The sequence below is a fragment of the Belonocnema kinseyi genome, chromosome 5 (assembly GCF_010883055.1).
Source record: "Belonocnema kinseyi isolate 2016_QV_RU_SX_M_011 chromosome 5, B_treatae_v1, whole genome shotgun sequence".
Lineage (NCBI taxonomy): Eukaryota > Metazoa > Arthropoda > Insecta > Hymenoptera > Cynipidae > Belonocnema > Belonocnema kinseyi.
The window spans coordinates 6,412,296-6,425,545 of record NC_046661.1 but is presented as its reverse complement, the minus strand read 5'-3'; the positions used below and the strand labels follow the sequence as shown (position 1 = coordinate 6,425,545).

At 38.2% G+C, this 13,250-nt stretch overlaps 1 protein-coding gene across 1 annotated transcript in view; it reads right to left on the bottom strand.

Moving 5' to 3' along the window:
- LOC117172902 (protein unc-79 homolog) overlaps window positions 1-13,250 on the bottom strand; it is a 1,455,529-nt gene that overhangs the window by 740,603 nt on the left and 701,676 nt on the right. The window contains exon 12 of the mRNA XM_033361197.1: window positions 5,941-6,117. Within this exon, the coding sequence (XP_033217088.1) occupies window positions 5,941-6,117 (177 nt within the window). The remainder of the gene's footprint in view (window positions 1-5,940; window positions 6,118-13,250) is intronic.

The window sequence follows — 13,250 nt, the reverse complement described above, 5'->3', positions numbered from 1 at the left end:
CAGACAGACAGACAGACAGACAGACAGACAGACAGACAGACAGATAGATAGATAGATAGATAGATAGATAGATAGATAGATAGATAGATAGATAGATAGATAAATAGATAGATAGATAAACGTTTATTTTTCCGCCGGCAGGCCTTAAAAAATTGACTTGCTTACACTTCCATTTTTTACAGAATTTTCTTACAACTACGTCTTACAAAGTACCATCCATTCACACCTTATAACTAATCCGCTCGCTCCTATAACCTAACCTTCCTCGCTGCGCCTCACCTCGCACGCATTTCGCACTTTTGTCGCTATGCCTCGCATTACCAGCCTCTGTCTCCGCGGCTAACACCTAATGCTTAACTACTATTTATAATATTTACATTTCTCTTGCGTCTACTTCCTGTCCTATTTACAATCTTTCCTTCTCCATTCCTCTTTTTCCTTCCTTCTCTTCTTCTCTATGTACCCAACACCCCCTTCACCCATGATACTGCCCTTTTTTCATCCTTTTCATGCAACAATATCTCCATGCTTATCCCCCTCCTTTCCACCTCTTCACATTCCTCCAACCAATGCTCCAATTTTACATCCCCTTTTCCCGCACAATTCACACATTCTCTTCTCTCTAGAAAGCCAGAACCTATTATACTTCTCCATGCACCCGCACCTTATGGTCGCTAAAAGTTCTTGACTTCCTAGCTCTCCTTTCTTACGCAATATTTCGCGCTCACTCCTTTGGCATAATCCACACATAGTTTCCGTTATACCTTAATTCTTTTATTTTTTCCTCTCCTCCTGCCCTCTCTTTCTCCATGCCATTCCTTTGAACCAACACATATACCTTCTTTCCTTCCTCGTGCATTCTGCTAACTTCATCCGTTTGCAATCCATTCGTTCTAAAATACCTTTCCCTTTCCACCTCCATCTTTGCACCACTATGTCTGTTCTTCTTCTCTCACCAAGACTCCCTAATCAATTTACTTCCCCCCTCTTCCAAAAATTTCTCCTAATATTTACACGCTCGACTCCCTGTTATAATCCCTAAACTCGTTCTTGCTGTCTCTCTCCTGACAATATAGTTCGGCGTATCCCTTGCCAACCCCAGTGTACACTTTACATACCTCTCCTGTACCCTATATACCTCCTCACTTCACAGACTAACTTAACTCCAATTGTACAAAATAATAATGCAGATGATTTCAAACTAGCTGAATTTATTAGTGGGGTAACACTCCCCCCCCCCACACACAGGGCACAAAATCAACCATTTCCTCTTACTTTCGCTGGGGCACGTTCCACCAGCGACACTGGTTCCATGTATGGTTAGTGCCCCCAAACTTGCCACAGCCACCCTTCTTCGCCTTCGTCTCGACCCACATGGTAGGTTTGCGGCAACACTTGCGGCGGATCGGGTCAGTCCGGATCCGTTCCCTGACTTGGTTCACTCGCGTCGCTTCTCCCACCTGCCTCCTCATGGTTTGCGGGGCAAACAACACGACCTCTGGTGCTGGGCGGTCCTTCCCCAATCCTCGTTGGTTGTGAGCTGGCTTATCTGGGTTTTCTTGCTTCCTGTTGAGTTGCGGGGCAACTTCCGCAACCTTTGGTGCTGATGAGCTACCCTCTGGTTTACCTACTTCTCCAGCATTTATAGCGGCCCGGACCTCGGCCACATAATTGTGGGCTCGCTCCGCCCGTGGAGCGATGCACTCTTTGTTGCCAGCGGACGAGACCGAGTGGCCCAGTCGGCGCTTCGGTACGGGGATTAAACGTGTCCCTGTTTTAAACTGCCCCCCCCCCCAGATAGAAAGAGGGTCAGGTACACCTCGCTTAAACGGCGAGGCTGAGCCGAGTTGCGCTGGCTCTGGTACCCGGCGTCCAGTTGTAGACTGATCCGAAGCCTCCTAGACAACTCCTCATGGACGACCCCCGGAAGATTTTCAAGAATATTGCCGATAAACAAACTGATTTGACAAGTCGATGACTTACTTATCCTTTACAGTGATAATAGTTTACTGTTCGCCCTCCCACCGATTTCAAAACAGTCACCCTGTCTAGAGTACGAACGCGTACGAAGTCTCACTTGAGTACCCTCGTCTAAGTGTGGATGGGCATGACTGTTGTTAAGTTCCCATTTAAAAATCCGTTCCGAATGTTCCCGGACGTGTCGTTCATCGTCCTCAGGACGTTCCAGTTCCGCATCAGAATCGGTGATTTCCAACAACATTCGATCTACCACAAAAAAAGGGCCACTGAAATTAGGGGCTAATTTTGCCGCCACATGAGTTTCTTTCTTCGACCGCACTTTATTAGGCTTTTTGACCTTATTACCGACCTTGAATTTGTGGTCTCGATGAAGCTGATCGTAACATTTTGTCTGCCTCAAGAAAGGCTGATCTTTGAACCAAGTAATTAGCTCCCTTAGGAGCTAATTTAGAAACGCTGGAGTCACTCGATTTATAGTATGTAGAGCTGTGTTGTAGGCGAATCGGAACTTGTTTAAGTGGAGATTCCAGTTTCAGTGATCTTGAGCAATAAATGACCTGATCATGATCTTCAGAATCCTATTAATTCGTTCCACACGGTTAACGTGAGAATGATACAAGGGCGTGAACGATCGGTGGATTCCGAACTTATTAAATTCTTATTAAATTAGGTGCCACTGTCCGAGTATAGCACCTTGGATGTTCCCACCTGGAGACTGCTAATTCCAAAAAAGCTACACCTAATGCATCAGGTCTGACGGGAGGTTGCTCGGAAACACCAGCTTCCCCAAAATCGCACTCTTAGATAATGTCTTCCAATAACGGATTATTTAAGTATTTAAGGAGCTCTCCTGTCACCACCTCTCAACCATGGTACTTTCTTGGCGACTTTAACATAGCCTTGCGCCTTCTAGCGTATAATTCATCCTAGACAGGCATCGTGACCGCAATATAGTCGATTTCTCTATCTTCAAAAATACGGGATAGTGCATCCGGCAGTTGGTGCATCGATCATTTTCGATGAAAAATTTCGAAACTATATTCTAGGAGATTCAAGGTCCAGCGCGCCTTACTGCCGGTAGTTTTTCTCTGCCTTAGACATTACTCTACTGACATATGCTATCACATGCTCTTGCTTGTGTTGAAATTAGGTTTCTGAATCCCAGAAACTTGACTTCAGTTTGACAGAACTTGCACATGTCTGGGCTGAGCGTTAGACTTGCTTAATTCAAGCGTGAAATGTTCTGCTTGAATCAGCACAAGTGCTCCTCAAAGGTTTTAACTACGAGTACAAAGATTACGTCGTCTAAATAGGCAAACACGTTTGGTCTCATATCCAGGCGATGACCTTGTCTATCAACCGTTGAAAGGTTTCTGATGCTCCGATGAGGCCAACCGGCATATGTTTGAATGGCTACAGTCCTCTTACTAGGAGAGTAAAAGCCGTGATAGGCTTACAATCGTCACTCAGAGGGATTGGGTGGTAGGCCTTGTTCAAACCTACAGTTGAGATTAGTTAAAAAGAATTTAAGCAGTCCCGGATTTCCGTCATGAACGGAATCGGAAATGCATCTTTCCTCGACACCACATCAACTCATCGAAAATCAGTGCCCAGGCGGTAATTACCGTCCGGCTTACGGACCATTACCATCGAGTTGCACCATTCGCTATTTGAGTGTTCAATAAATTCTTGCTCAATCAACCGGTTCTCCTCTCCTCTCAACGCGTCACAGACTTGAGGTGAAATATTTTAATTATTCTCACGAATCGGCAGGCTCCCTTGCGTGACGATCACATGTTCAACAAATATCGCATGGGGTAACTTATCGGGTTTTGGTTTTATTACATTCATCAAAAATTGGTCTAACCTACATATTCACTATCACTACAATGGCCTCACTTGATATGCGGATTCTGGTTCAGGTTGCATTGAGGTTATATCAATATTACTGCAATGCAAAATTGGTGTTGTTTGTTTGTTAATCCTTGATATTAGCAAAAGAATGAACAAACAGTCTACACATGACCCCGAATTATTATGTCCGAATTTAAATTTGATTAAACAAAACTAATTTTTAGCACCAGCCAACCTTATTTTTCCTTTGTCTGCTTATCCTTGGCACATCAAAAAGGGAAAACAAACAATAAGTGGCCCGTTTGTTCTTAATTGAATTCGATTGTGACGTTAAATCCTCAAATGTACAATGTGTGCAACTTCGGATTGTTGCATTTGCATTAGATAGTTGGAATTCTGCGAAATTTATTTCGCAACTAAAATTTGTATTTGTTTGGAATTAAATTTTAAAAAGTTTATTTTCTTTTAAACCTTATTTTAATTTAATTGTTTTTCACAACTATTTTATTTTTATTTTATCTTGACTTTAAATTTTTATTTTATTACAACTACCAGTTTACAAAGCCTAATTTTAGTTAACTAATTGAGTTGGTCGGTTTATTTACCAACCTTCGACCCTGTACTCAAACTCAGCATATGGTAACTAACGATCCATTATTTAACGCAATCACTTCAAACGTTAATTAAACTGGTTAATTGTGTCATTTGGAAATTTTGAACATTCCTCTACTTATTAATTTTTTGGAAGTTTGTTTTATTTTGTTTGTCAATTCTTGAACTCCACGAAGGATGAACAAACAAATTTTTATTTCAGTTTTCTTATTTTATTACGACCTAAATTTAATTTATTTTACCCCTGTGATTTTCAATCATTTTAATTAGCTAGATTTTTCTACACTCAAGCTGTTATCCACTTAGATAGTCGAGTCGTGACTCACTATCTGTTGTTCTTACCTCAACAGCAACTTTCCCTGTGATTGAAACTTGCATCGTTCCAATCAAATTATTTTAAGTCATGTATTAACGAGGTTGGACTAGATTGTTCTTGCCTTTGTATACTGAAATAATATAATTGTCGTTCCAGTTGTTCCCAATTTGTATCTCCTTCCTTGTAGGATAGACCTAATATTAAGAAGATTGCGAAGTCGGCAGGTGAAATACATAAAAGTGTTGTTTGGCTAAGCGCAAAGATAATCGAATATTTTATCGAAAGGAAAGATTACTTATATGAGAATCGAACATAAAATAAATTAACAATTGTCTGTGTGCAGCTACGATAAATCGATACTAATTGTTCTTTATGCGGTTTGGCGACTAACGAAATAAAGAAAATCTACACCTGCTCACGACCAGCCATGTTGGCTGCATTCAGTGCATGGGGCAGTCGATCGCGTGGCGTTTGGCATTTGTCGAATTGGTATTCAAAGTGAAAACACGGCGATTCGCTAAGTGATCAGCTTATGACCAAATCTCTGCTTCAAGATATCTCTTCTCCGTATCTCCTAGGAATTTCTATGTGATCCATTACTTTCATATGTAAGAGCAGCGACTGATCACTCTCCGGTGTCCGGTCACACCCCGCAACAGCCTCCAGCCACTACCCACTAACCCTTCAAAGGGGAAAAAGTGTGACCTGTGACTCTCGTCTCACTCCAAAAATATACTAACAATTCCCAGAAATACGATTTAGCATAATTTATAAATTATTGCAATGAAACAGATTTTGATAATAACATAATATATTTAGCTTGTGCACTTGATATGTCATCATATACACGCTTAACTGAAAATTCATTGGCTAAAGCGCTTTTATGGTCAGCAAGATTATTGATAGTAGCCCAAGCACTTTGGGATTTCACCTCAGTAATCAACAAATCGTTAACTACATGATTAAATTTTCTCTTTGAAAAGGGCGGTAATATCGGGTACTCCTTCGGTAATCTTCATGTTTAAAAAATCAATAATATGAAAGATGCCGAGTTCCATGTATTGCTCGTATATCAGTATTTGTGGGTGTGCACATGAAAGGGGCCATTATGCGTATTAGATTAGCCCTTTAATAATGACTCACAAATTGTATCCTAATGTGGTACTAATAAGAATTACCAAAATATTATCTTCAATTCTTGTAGCTCCCATTCTGGAACATCGTGCACCATTGCTTCCATCCAATGCGGCATGACATAATCCCAAATTTCTGAAGTAATTACTTCGTAAGGTACTAAACAAAAGAGCCTGTTTAAGCCATCCTTTAAATGCGATGTCCTCGAAGCCAGCGTCTCCCTGAAATTGTTTATTACACTCAATAATTTGATGTCAATCAAAATCAATGCTTTTGAATTCTCAAAATGGGTGAAACCTAATTCAACAATAAATGGCTATTGACGCTTAATTCCAAGAAAATCCTAGTTTGGAATGCTTTAGGAAAAATTGCGGATTTAATTATGTTTAATCATAAAAAATGTTACGTAATTTTTAAACTGATGCAGAGATAAAAAAAGAGTTTGCAAATCACTGTATTATATGAACGTCGATTAGATGCCCCAAGATTCTATGTATTTCACGTGTCAATATTTCTGACTGGAAAGAATTTACTTAATCCCAAACGAGGGGGCACATTCGCCTCAACACAGGCGGAAAAACTAATATGTGATGATCCTTATGTCTTCGAAGGAATCTATCGTTTTCTGTGATTTGCGATTGCAGTAACAATATTATAGTAACTGCTTATCAGAAATAAATTTACTTTCTAATAGTTACTCTCATTACTAAGTGTTGCTTTACACAGTGTTAAAGCAAATATGACGTGGAAATTGAGATTAAGAAGGTATTTTTAGTTGCAAACATTGACGCCTGAAATGCATGGAGGCTTGCGGAGCCTGGAATATGGGAGCAAGATTAGGCAAGATTCTAAATAACGTTTAAAATTTGAAAATTCAAGAAAATTTAGTATATGAATTTAAAATCAATACTAAAAAGTAACTGAAAAAGTTATCAGAACTAAGTGTTCTAGGATATGCATTTATCACCGGAGTGATAAAAATTGCAGGCTTATTGTCCTCTTATTTAAAAGTACGTTTTTCATTTTACATTATAAAGCACAAACATGGTTACAACGACCGTGCTGAAAGTTGAATGGCTGTATGCTGGAATACATAACATATGGTAGACTCGTTTACCGAAAGGATCCAAAAACTATGATTTATTTCTTTACATGCAAAAAGAACGGGTTTCCACTTAAATTATCCGACAATAAACTAACAGTGATTCCAAAATTGGATATGGGACATTAAATAATAATTTGCGTAATTGTTAATAACAATTTCTGTAGCAAACTGTCCATAGCAATAACGCTGTACTTGCGTTTCTAGAAGTCACCTGTTTTTAATTTGTTTGATGAAACTTCCTAAAAAATAAATGAGGAACGAAGAATAAATGAGGAAATGAATAAAATGAGGAACGAAAAATCTCTCGATTGCATACTATGCACGACCTAATTCACAAACTCCTTGAGTCCTCAGATCTTTTCATTGCATCCTTGAAGCCTGAGTGGTAAAAAGTTGAAGTTGAACTTGATCAAGAACTCGATGAACTAATAGAACAATTCAGATTGTCACACATTGTTTTAAAATTGTTATTGATAATTACGCAAATTATTATTTAATGTCCCATATCCAATTTTGGAATCACTGTTAGTTTATTGTCGGATAATTTTAGTGGAAAACCGTCCTTTTTGCATGTAAAAAAAATAAATCATAGTTTTGTTAAAAAATTTTTTATAACAATCATATAAATTATTCTTTATTTAATTTCGTTGGTTAGTCACCGCAATAAATGTCACTCTAATAATTATTGAAGAAAAAAAATTTTTTCTACGAGGAAACGGCCGATTAGGAGATTTGTTTAACTAAATTGTTATAAACAATCTATATTGTTTATGTTTGATAAAGCTTAAAGTATATAAATGGCTTTAAAGACAATTTTGAATCACTTTTGTTTAGAAAATTCAATTCAGCTATGAGATAAACTCGTTTATAAAGAATTTGTTTATAGAAATGTTTATAAAAGCAATAGTTGTTAACTCATGCTAATTTTTTTGTTACAAATTATGACTCTTATGAAAAATATTAGAAACTAGCGTGAAGTAAACGATTTTTTCTATGATAAAAAAACACCAATAATAATTTTTTTATAAAAATTGTTTATAATAATTAAGGTAAATATTATTATTTAATAATGTATTTTTCCTTGAGATAAAAATTCACTAAGCTAAAACGGTCAATTTTGTCACTACATTTGTCTATATATTGTTGCCCGATGCATCGGGCCTATTCAATGATCTTACTGTTTCGGTTAAAAATTCACATAATCCTGATAAAGTAGAGAGTTTCTGGAGAAAAAATTGTACAACATCTGACAAATATTTTGAGCCACGGAATCTGAATCCGACGTCAGAAATTCCCCTAGGCGGCAGTTTTTTCCCCTTACCTAGGAGAAAATTTTCAAATCCAGAGGATTTTGTGAGCTGCTCATATAATGTTTGTACGATGGCAAGGTGATACGAACCGTTATGTTTATTGAGTGGCTAAATTTGATTTTGACCTCAAAATCAATCTACGGGCTATAATATTTTTCCTAGCTCCTGAGATTTAGTAGCAAATTAAGGAAAACTTACGGTTCTACACAGGGCATGTTTATACGCACTAAGGTTAATCAAAGTTCGTGAGTAAATATAAATAGGTCCGTTAAGCTAGCTCCTCCACAATCGAATTTTGGAATTTTTCATAGCTCAGAATTTTGGGCTTTTTTTGGGCTGCAATAAAAATTTTTGGGCTCCTTTACTTTTTTCAAAAAATCAATTTTCTTGTGGAGGTGCCAGCTTACGTTAACCCAGCACCTCCACTTCTTTAAATCACTAAATAATAAAAATTCAATTACACCAGAATTTTGGGCTTTTTTGGGCTCTTAAAATCCGCAAAAAAAGTTTTCCCCAAACCAACCCTTAACTTCCAAAATCAACCCCCTTCAAAAAATTGAAAATTTTCAGTTATTTATTGACGGGATATTTTTGGGCTTTTTTTGGGCTCCCAGAAAGGCGCCACCTCAGGCGAAAAGCGTGAGAATGAGATGAACGGGGAATAAGAGAAGCAGTTGTAGACGAGAAGTCTATGTATACACACTCCTTTTACTTAGTTTCAAATTGTACGAATATTTAACAAAGAGAAGTCTTTTTTCTTATGTATGATTCCCATAGTATTTTTAAGCATAATTATTTCTCACCTCTAATCGTTACAGAAATAACCGCCGTAATATATATCATTTTCCAGTCTATGTGTGTATATCCAAAATATATAATTTACCTTTTGATGCACCTTTTAATGCCTTTAATTAACTTCCAGCGCAACAATTAGGTTTGTCAAGCGAGCACCTCTACAAACGAAATTCCCAAATTTCTTTGTATCATAATTTAGGTATTTTTAATGATCTGAAATGCAACAAGAACCAGTTTCCAAAAAACCACTCCTACTAAAAATAAAACTACCCCCTATTTACAAAACTGTAATTCGGAAAAAACAAAAAAAAAGATATTTTGGGCTCCCCAAACACGAAAAAAATACCACAATTTTTAAAAACACCAACCTACTAGTATAAACTTCAACCTCGATATTTAATTTTTGAAGAAACCAAAAATCGGAGACTCCATTGGCACTGGAAAATACTCAAAAAGATTATTTTTTTAATAATTTCATATGTAAATGGTTCAGAGAGGTTGACATGATATATATGTAGTAGAAAAAATATTTTTTGGTAGTTTACAGCATTACTAACCGGAGATCAATAGTTTTTGGAAATTGCTTGTTGTTGCATTCAAGATCATAAAAAAGCCCTAAATTCTGATACAAAGAAATTAGGGAATTTCGTTTGTAGAGGTGCTAGCTTGATAGTCCTAATTGTCGTGCTGGCAGTTAAATAAAGGCATTAAAAGGTGCATCGAAAAAGGTAAATTATATTTTTGGCATATACATACACAGGCTGGATAATAATATACATCGCGGCGGTTATTTTTGTAACGAATAGGGGTGAGAAATAATTACGCTTACCTCAGGATCAAATAGAAAAAGAGAAGCTAATTCAGGAGACAGGTACCTCAAATATTCTAAATCTGTATACCATGCTGTCTACCACAAAGTTTTATTGTCGTCATTACCCTTATGGCGCTCGATCTCATGAGCATAAATTTTCACAAATTTAAGGTCCAGTCCTGGGGATGGGCTTCAACATTGGGCAGAATTCTAGGCTTGACGTACGCTATGGCAGGGAAAAGGTCCACCTCGATTACTTTTGTCCTCTTTTCAGGTGTGAAATTGAATTGACGTCTGAAAATTGAAATAAGGAGACAGTAAAATCCATTTCACATGAACCGTCACTTGTTTCTTGGCCCAGGTTTGTAAAACCGGACATCGCCGGGTGGAACGCCTTTGATATTTTTTTGCCATCCACATCACCTACGTATCCTCTGTTTGAAAGATTCGCTGACTTACGGCCCAATGTAGATCAAAGTATATCGCTAATTTTAAATTAAACATTTGCCCTTGAATTAAGTCCGAATGTCGCATTTTACGTTCCGGATTTGCCTTAGAGCAAATTACGTCACAGAGGTGCAACTTCGGGTTATCAGGCGAATTGAGAACTTAAAGGAAATCATAGTTTTCTGCAAGGAACAACTTACTAAGGTGTGTGCAAGTTTTTTTCGTATAAATTGTATTAAATGTTCTCCTGCTTTTCGATAATCAAAATAATTTGACTTGTCGCTGCCTTGTTTACATGGAAGGAAGCCTCGGGACGACTACACTCACTTGCTCCAGTACGTTTTGATTTACCTGGGCGGAGTTCCAGCCGGCGTTGTCCAGTTTTACAAACCCGGGCCAAATTCAATTTCACAACTTAAGAGAGGACAGCAGTAATCGAGGTGGCCCTTTTCACTGCTATGGCGTTAGTCAACCCGTGGATTCTGGCTAATTTTGCTGCCCCGTCCCCTCGCCTGGACCTTGAATTCGTGAAAATTTGTGTACAAATATTTGGAACATTTGTGGTACCTGTCTCCTAAATTATCGTCTCTTTTTCTATTTGATTCTGATATAAGCATCAATGAGAAACAAGACATTGTAGAGGCCATGAAAAAATTTCATCCGATGACGAGACAATGCATAGGGCTTTAATCACAACATTTAATTGATCTGCCGTTTGGCCGCTTGCGCCAATAAAGGTTTTCTTCGAATCTTTTCAAAGGTAAATGTGAAGCCTGATTTTCTTGATGTGCATCCAATTGACTCGGACCAACGTGAATCCTTTCTAAAACTTAAAGGGTATATTACAAGCATGCCCATCACCAATGACGTAGCAGAGAGTGTCGCTGCTTTTGTTAATCAGTTGAACAATGTCCTAACCAAAGATTATTAGCAAAAACGGGATTTTTCAACTTCTTTTTCCTTAACATTCAGGAATATCTCACCAAAAAGAAAACAATGCCACTTTTATCGAGATTTTCGAATTTCTCCCCAAAAGATAGGCAACTCGCAAAAATTGAAACCATTCAAACTTGTGAGAAACAATTCTAGGCAAGTACAAAACAAAGGTAGTCCCCAACTTTGATCCCCACCTTTCGAATTTGAACAAACCTAAGGCAGCACTGGTGAGTGGCAACACTAGACGGACCACCATGTCAGAACAAACGAACTTTGCATCGCTACGTTGTAAAGCAACCACACATCGGCCGGAACTCGAGGCGTCCATTTAATAACTAGCAGTCACGAAGCCAATGGCAACCTCAGTTACCCATAGGACGGAACCAATCGGCGTGGCAGACGCTATTACAGTGGCACACATTGGCGCAGGCGCCTCATTACTTCCTTCCCGTTGCAATCAGCCAATCAGCAGGCGCCACGTTGAAATTCAAAAATTCGAAAGGAAGTCAGCAGCTGAGAAAAGGAACTGACACTTGTATTCTTGGTTTTACGGCGTCCGGAGGTTTCCGGGAGAAAGACTATACATAATATCTGAGAAATGATTTAAAGGATGGAATACCAGGGAAAGAAAAAACTGCGGTAGTATACGCGCGGATGTGTCGAGCGGACATCTTGGGACAACTGTAGGCTTTCGCACAGTAATTGCCGTTCGTCACTTTCTGGATCATCAAATCATTGTAATAATAAGGTTTAAATAAGTAATAAATAATAAGGCGAAGGGTTACAGTAGGGTATTTTATTTAATTACGTCCTTGGGAAAATTTACTGTTTTTCGTTCGATTAACGTGTTTTTTTCAGAATCTTCAGATCCTAACCAATGTAGTTCTTCTTACTTTTTAAGTAAATTGTCACTTCATGAACTTAATCTATGTTACTTTGGAACCCTGCAACTCGAAATACAAAATAAATGAAATTATTTGTCGTCTTTTGGGCACGTATCTGTTGCATGCGTGAAACCCTAAACCTCTTTTTAACTTTCCCCTTTTTTCCCTAGTCTGGGGGAAAACAGAAATTTTATAGAGACGTTCTGAGGCATACTTACATTATCAAATCACAGAATTCTCTTGATTTTAAGTTTTCCTACTAGGCTAGGGAAGGAATCTGACGTCTAGGGGAATTTTTGAGGTTGGATTCGACTTCAGTGGCTAAAAATACAAAGGATACACTAGTATTGTACACAGATCAGACAATTTTCTTTTGTCGGACTGTGTAAATAATGTCCATCAATCACTGCCGAAGACGTGAAGAAATCATTGGCGGGCCCGAAAAACTTATCTGCTGTAGGACCAGATGGTACCAAGAACTTCTGGTGCAATAAGATTACTTCTACACATGAAAATCTGGCCTGCACCTTCGCCTCATATTTAAAGTTGGAGATATCCATTACGAAGTTGCTGATGTTGGCGCGCACTATGCTTTTACTGAAGAGAGGCCACATGTGCAAACTAGACGAGTACAGGCCAATAACATGTTTCATCACGCTGTATAAGATCTCTACAGCTATTCTAAATGATAGGAGTGATTAAATCTTGGAGCCTGTATTTGTGTAGAGAGAGACATACATACGAACAGAATGGCTTGAAAAAAGGTGTAGCAGGCTGCCAACAGAACCTGCTAACTAACAGGTGTATTTGCAAAAACGTAGCAGTCCTTCAGAGCTGCCTGTCGATTGCCTGAATTGACTGCCCAGGTGAGAAAGTTATGCAGTTTGTATATAATACACAAAACAGTGACATATTTTTTATTTGTTTTTTACAGAAAAATTTATGTTGAAAAGCTTGCAGAATCATATACAGTCTGTCAAGTTAAAGCGTGGGTGGCTTTACTCGCAGTCGGTAAGGTGTATCGATATGATTTTGGTGTCAAAATATTAAGAAGAGCTCCCTCTTT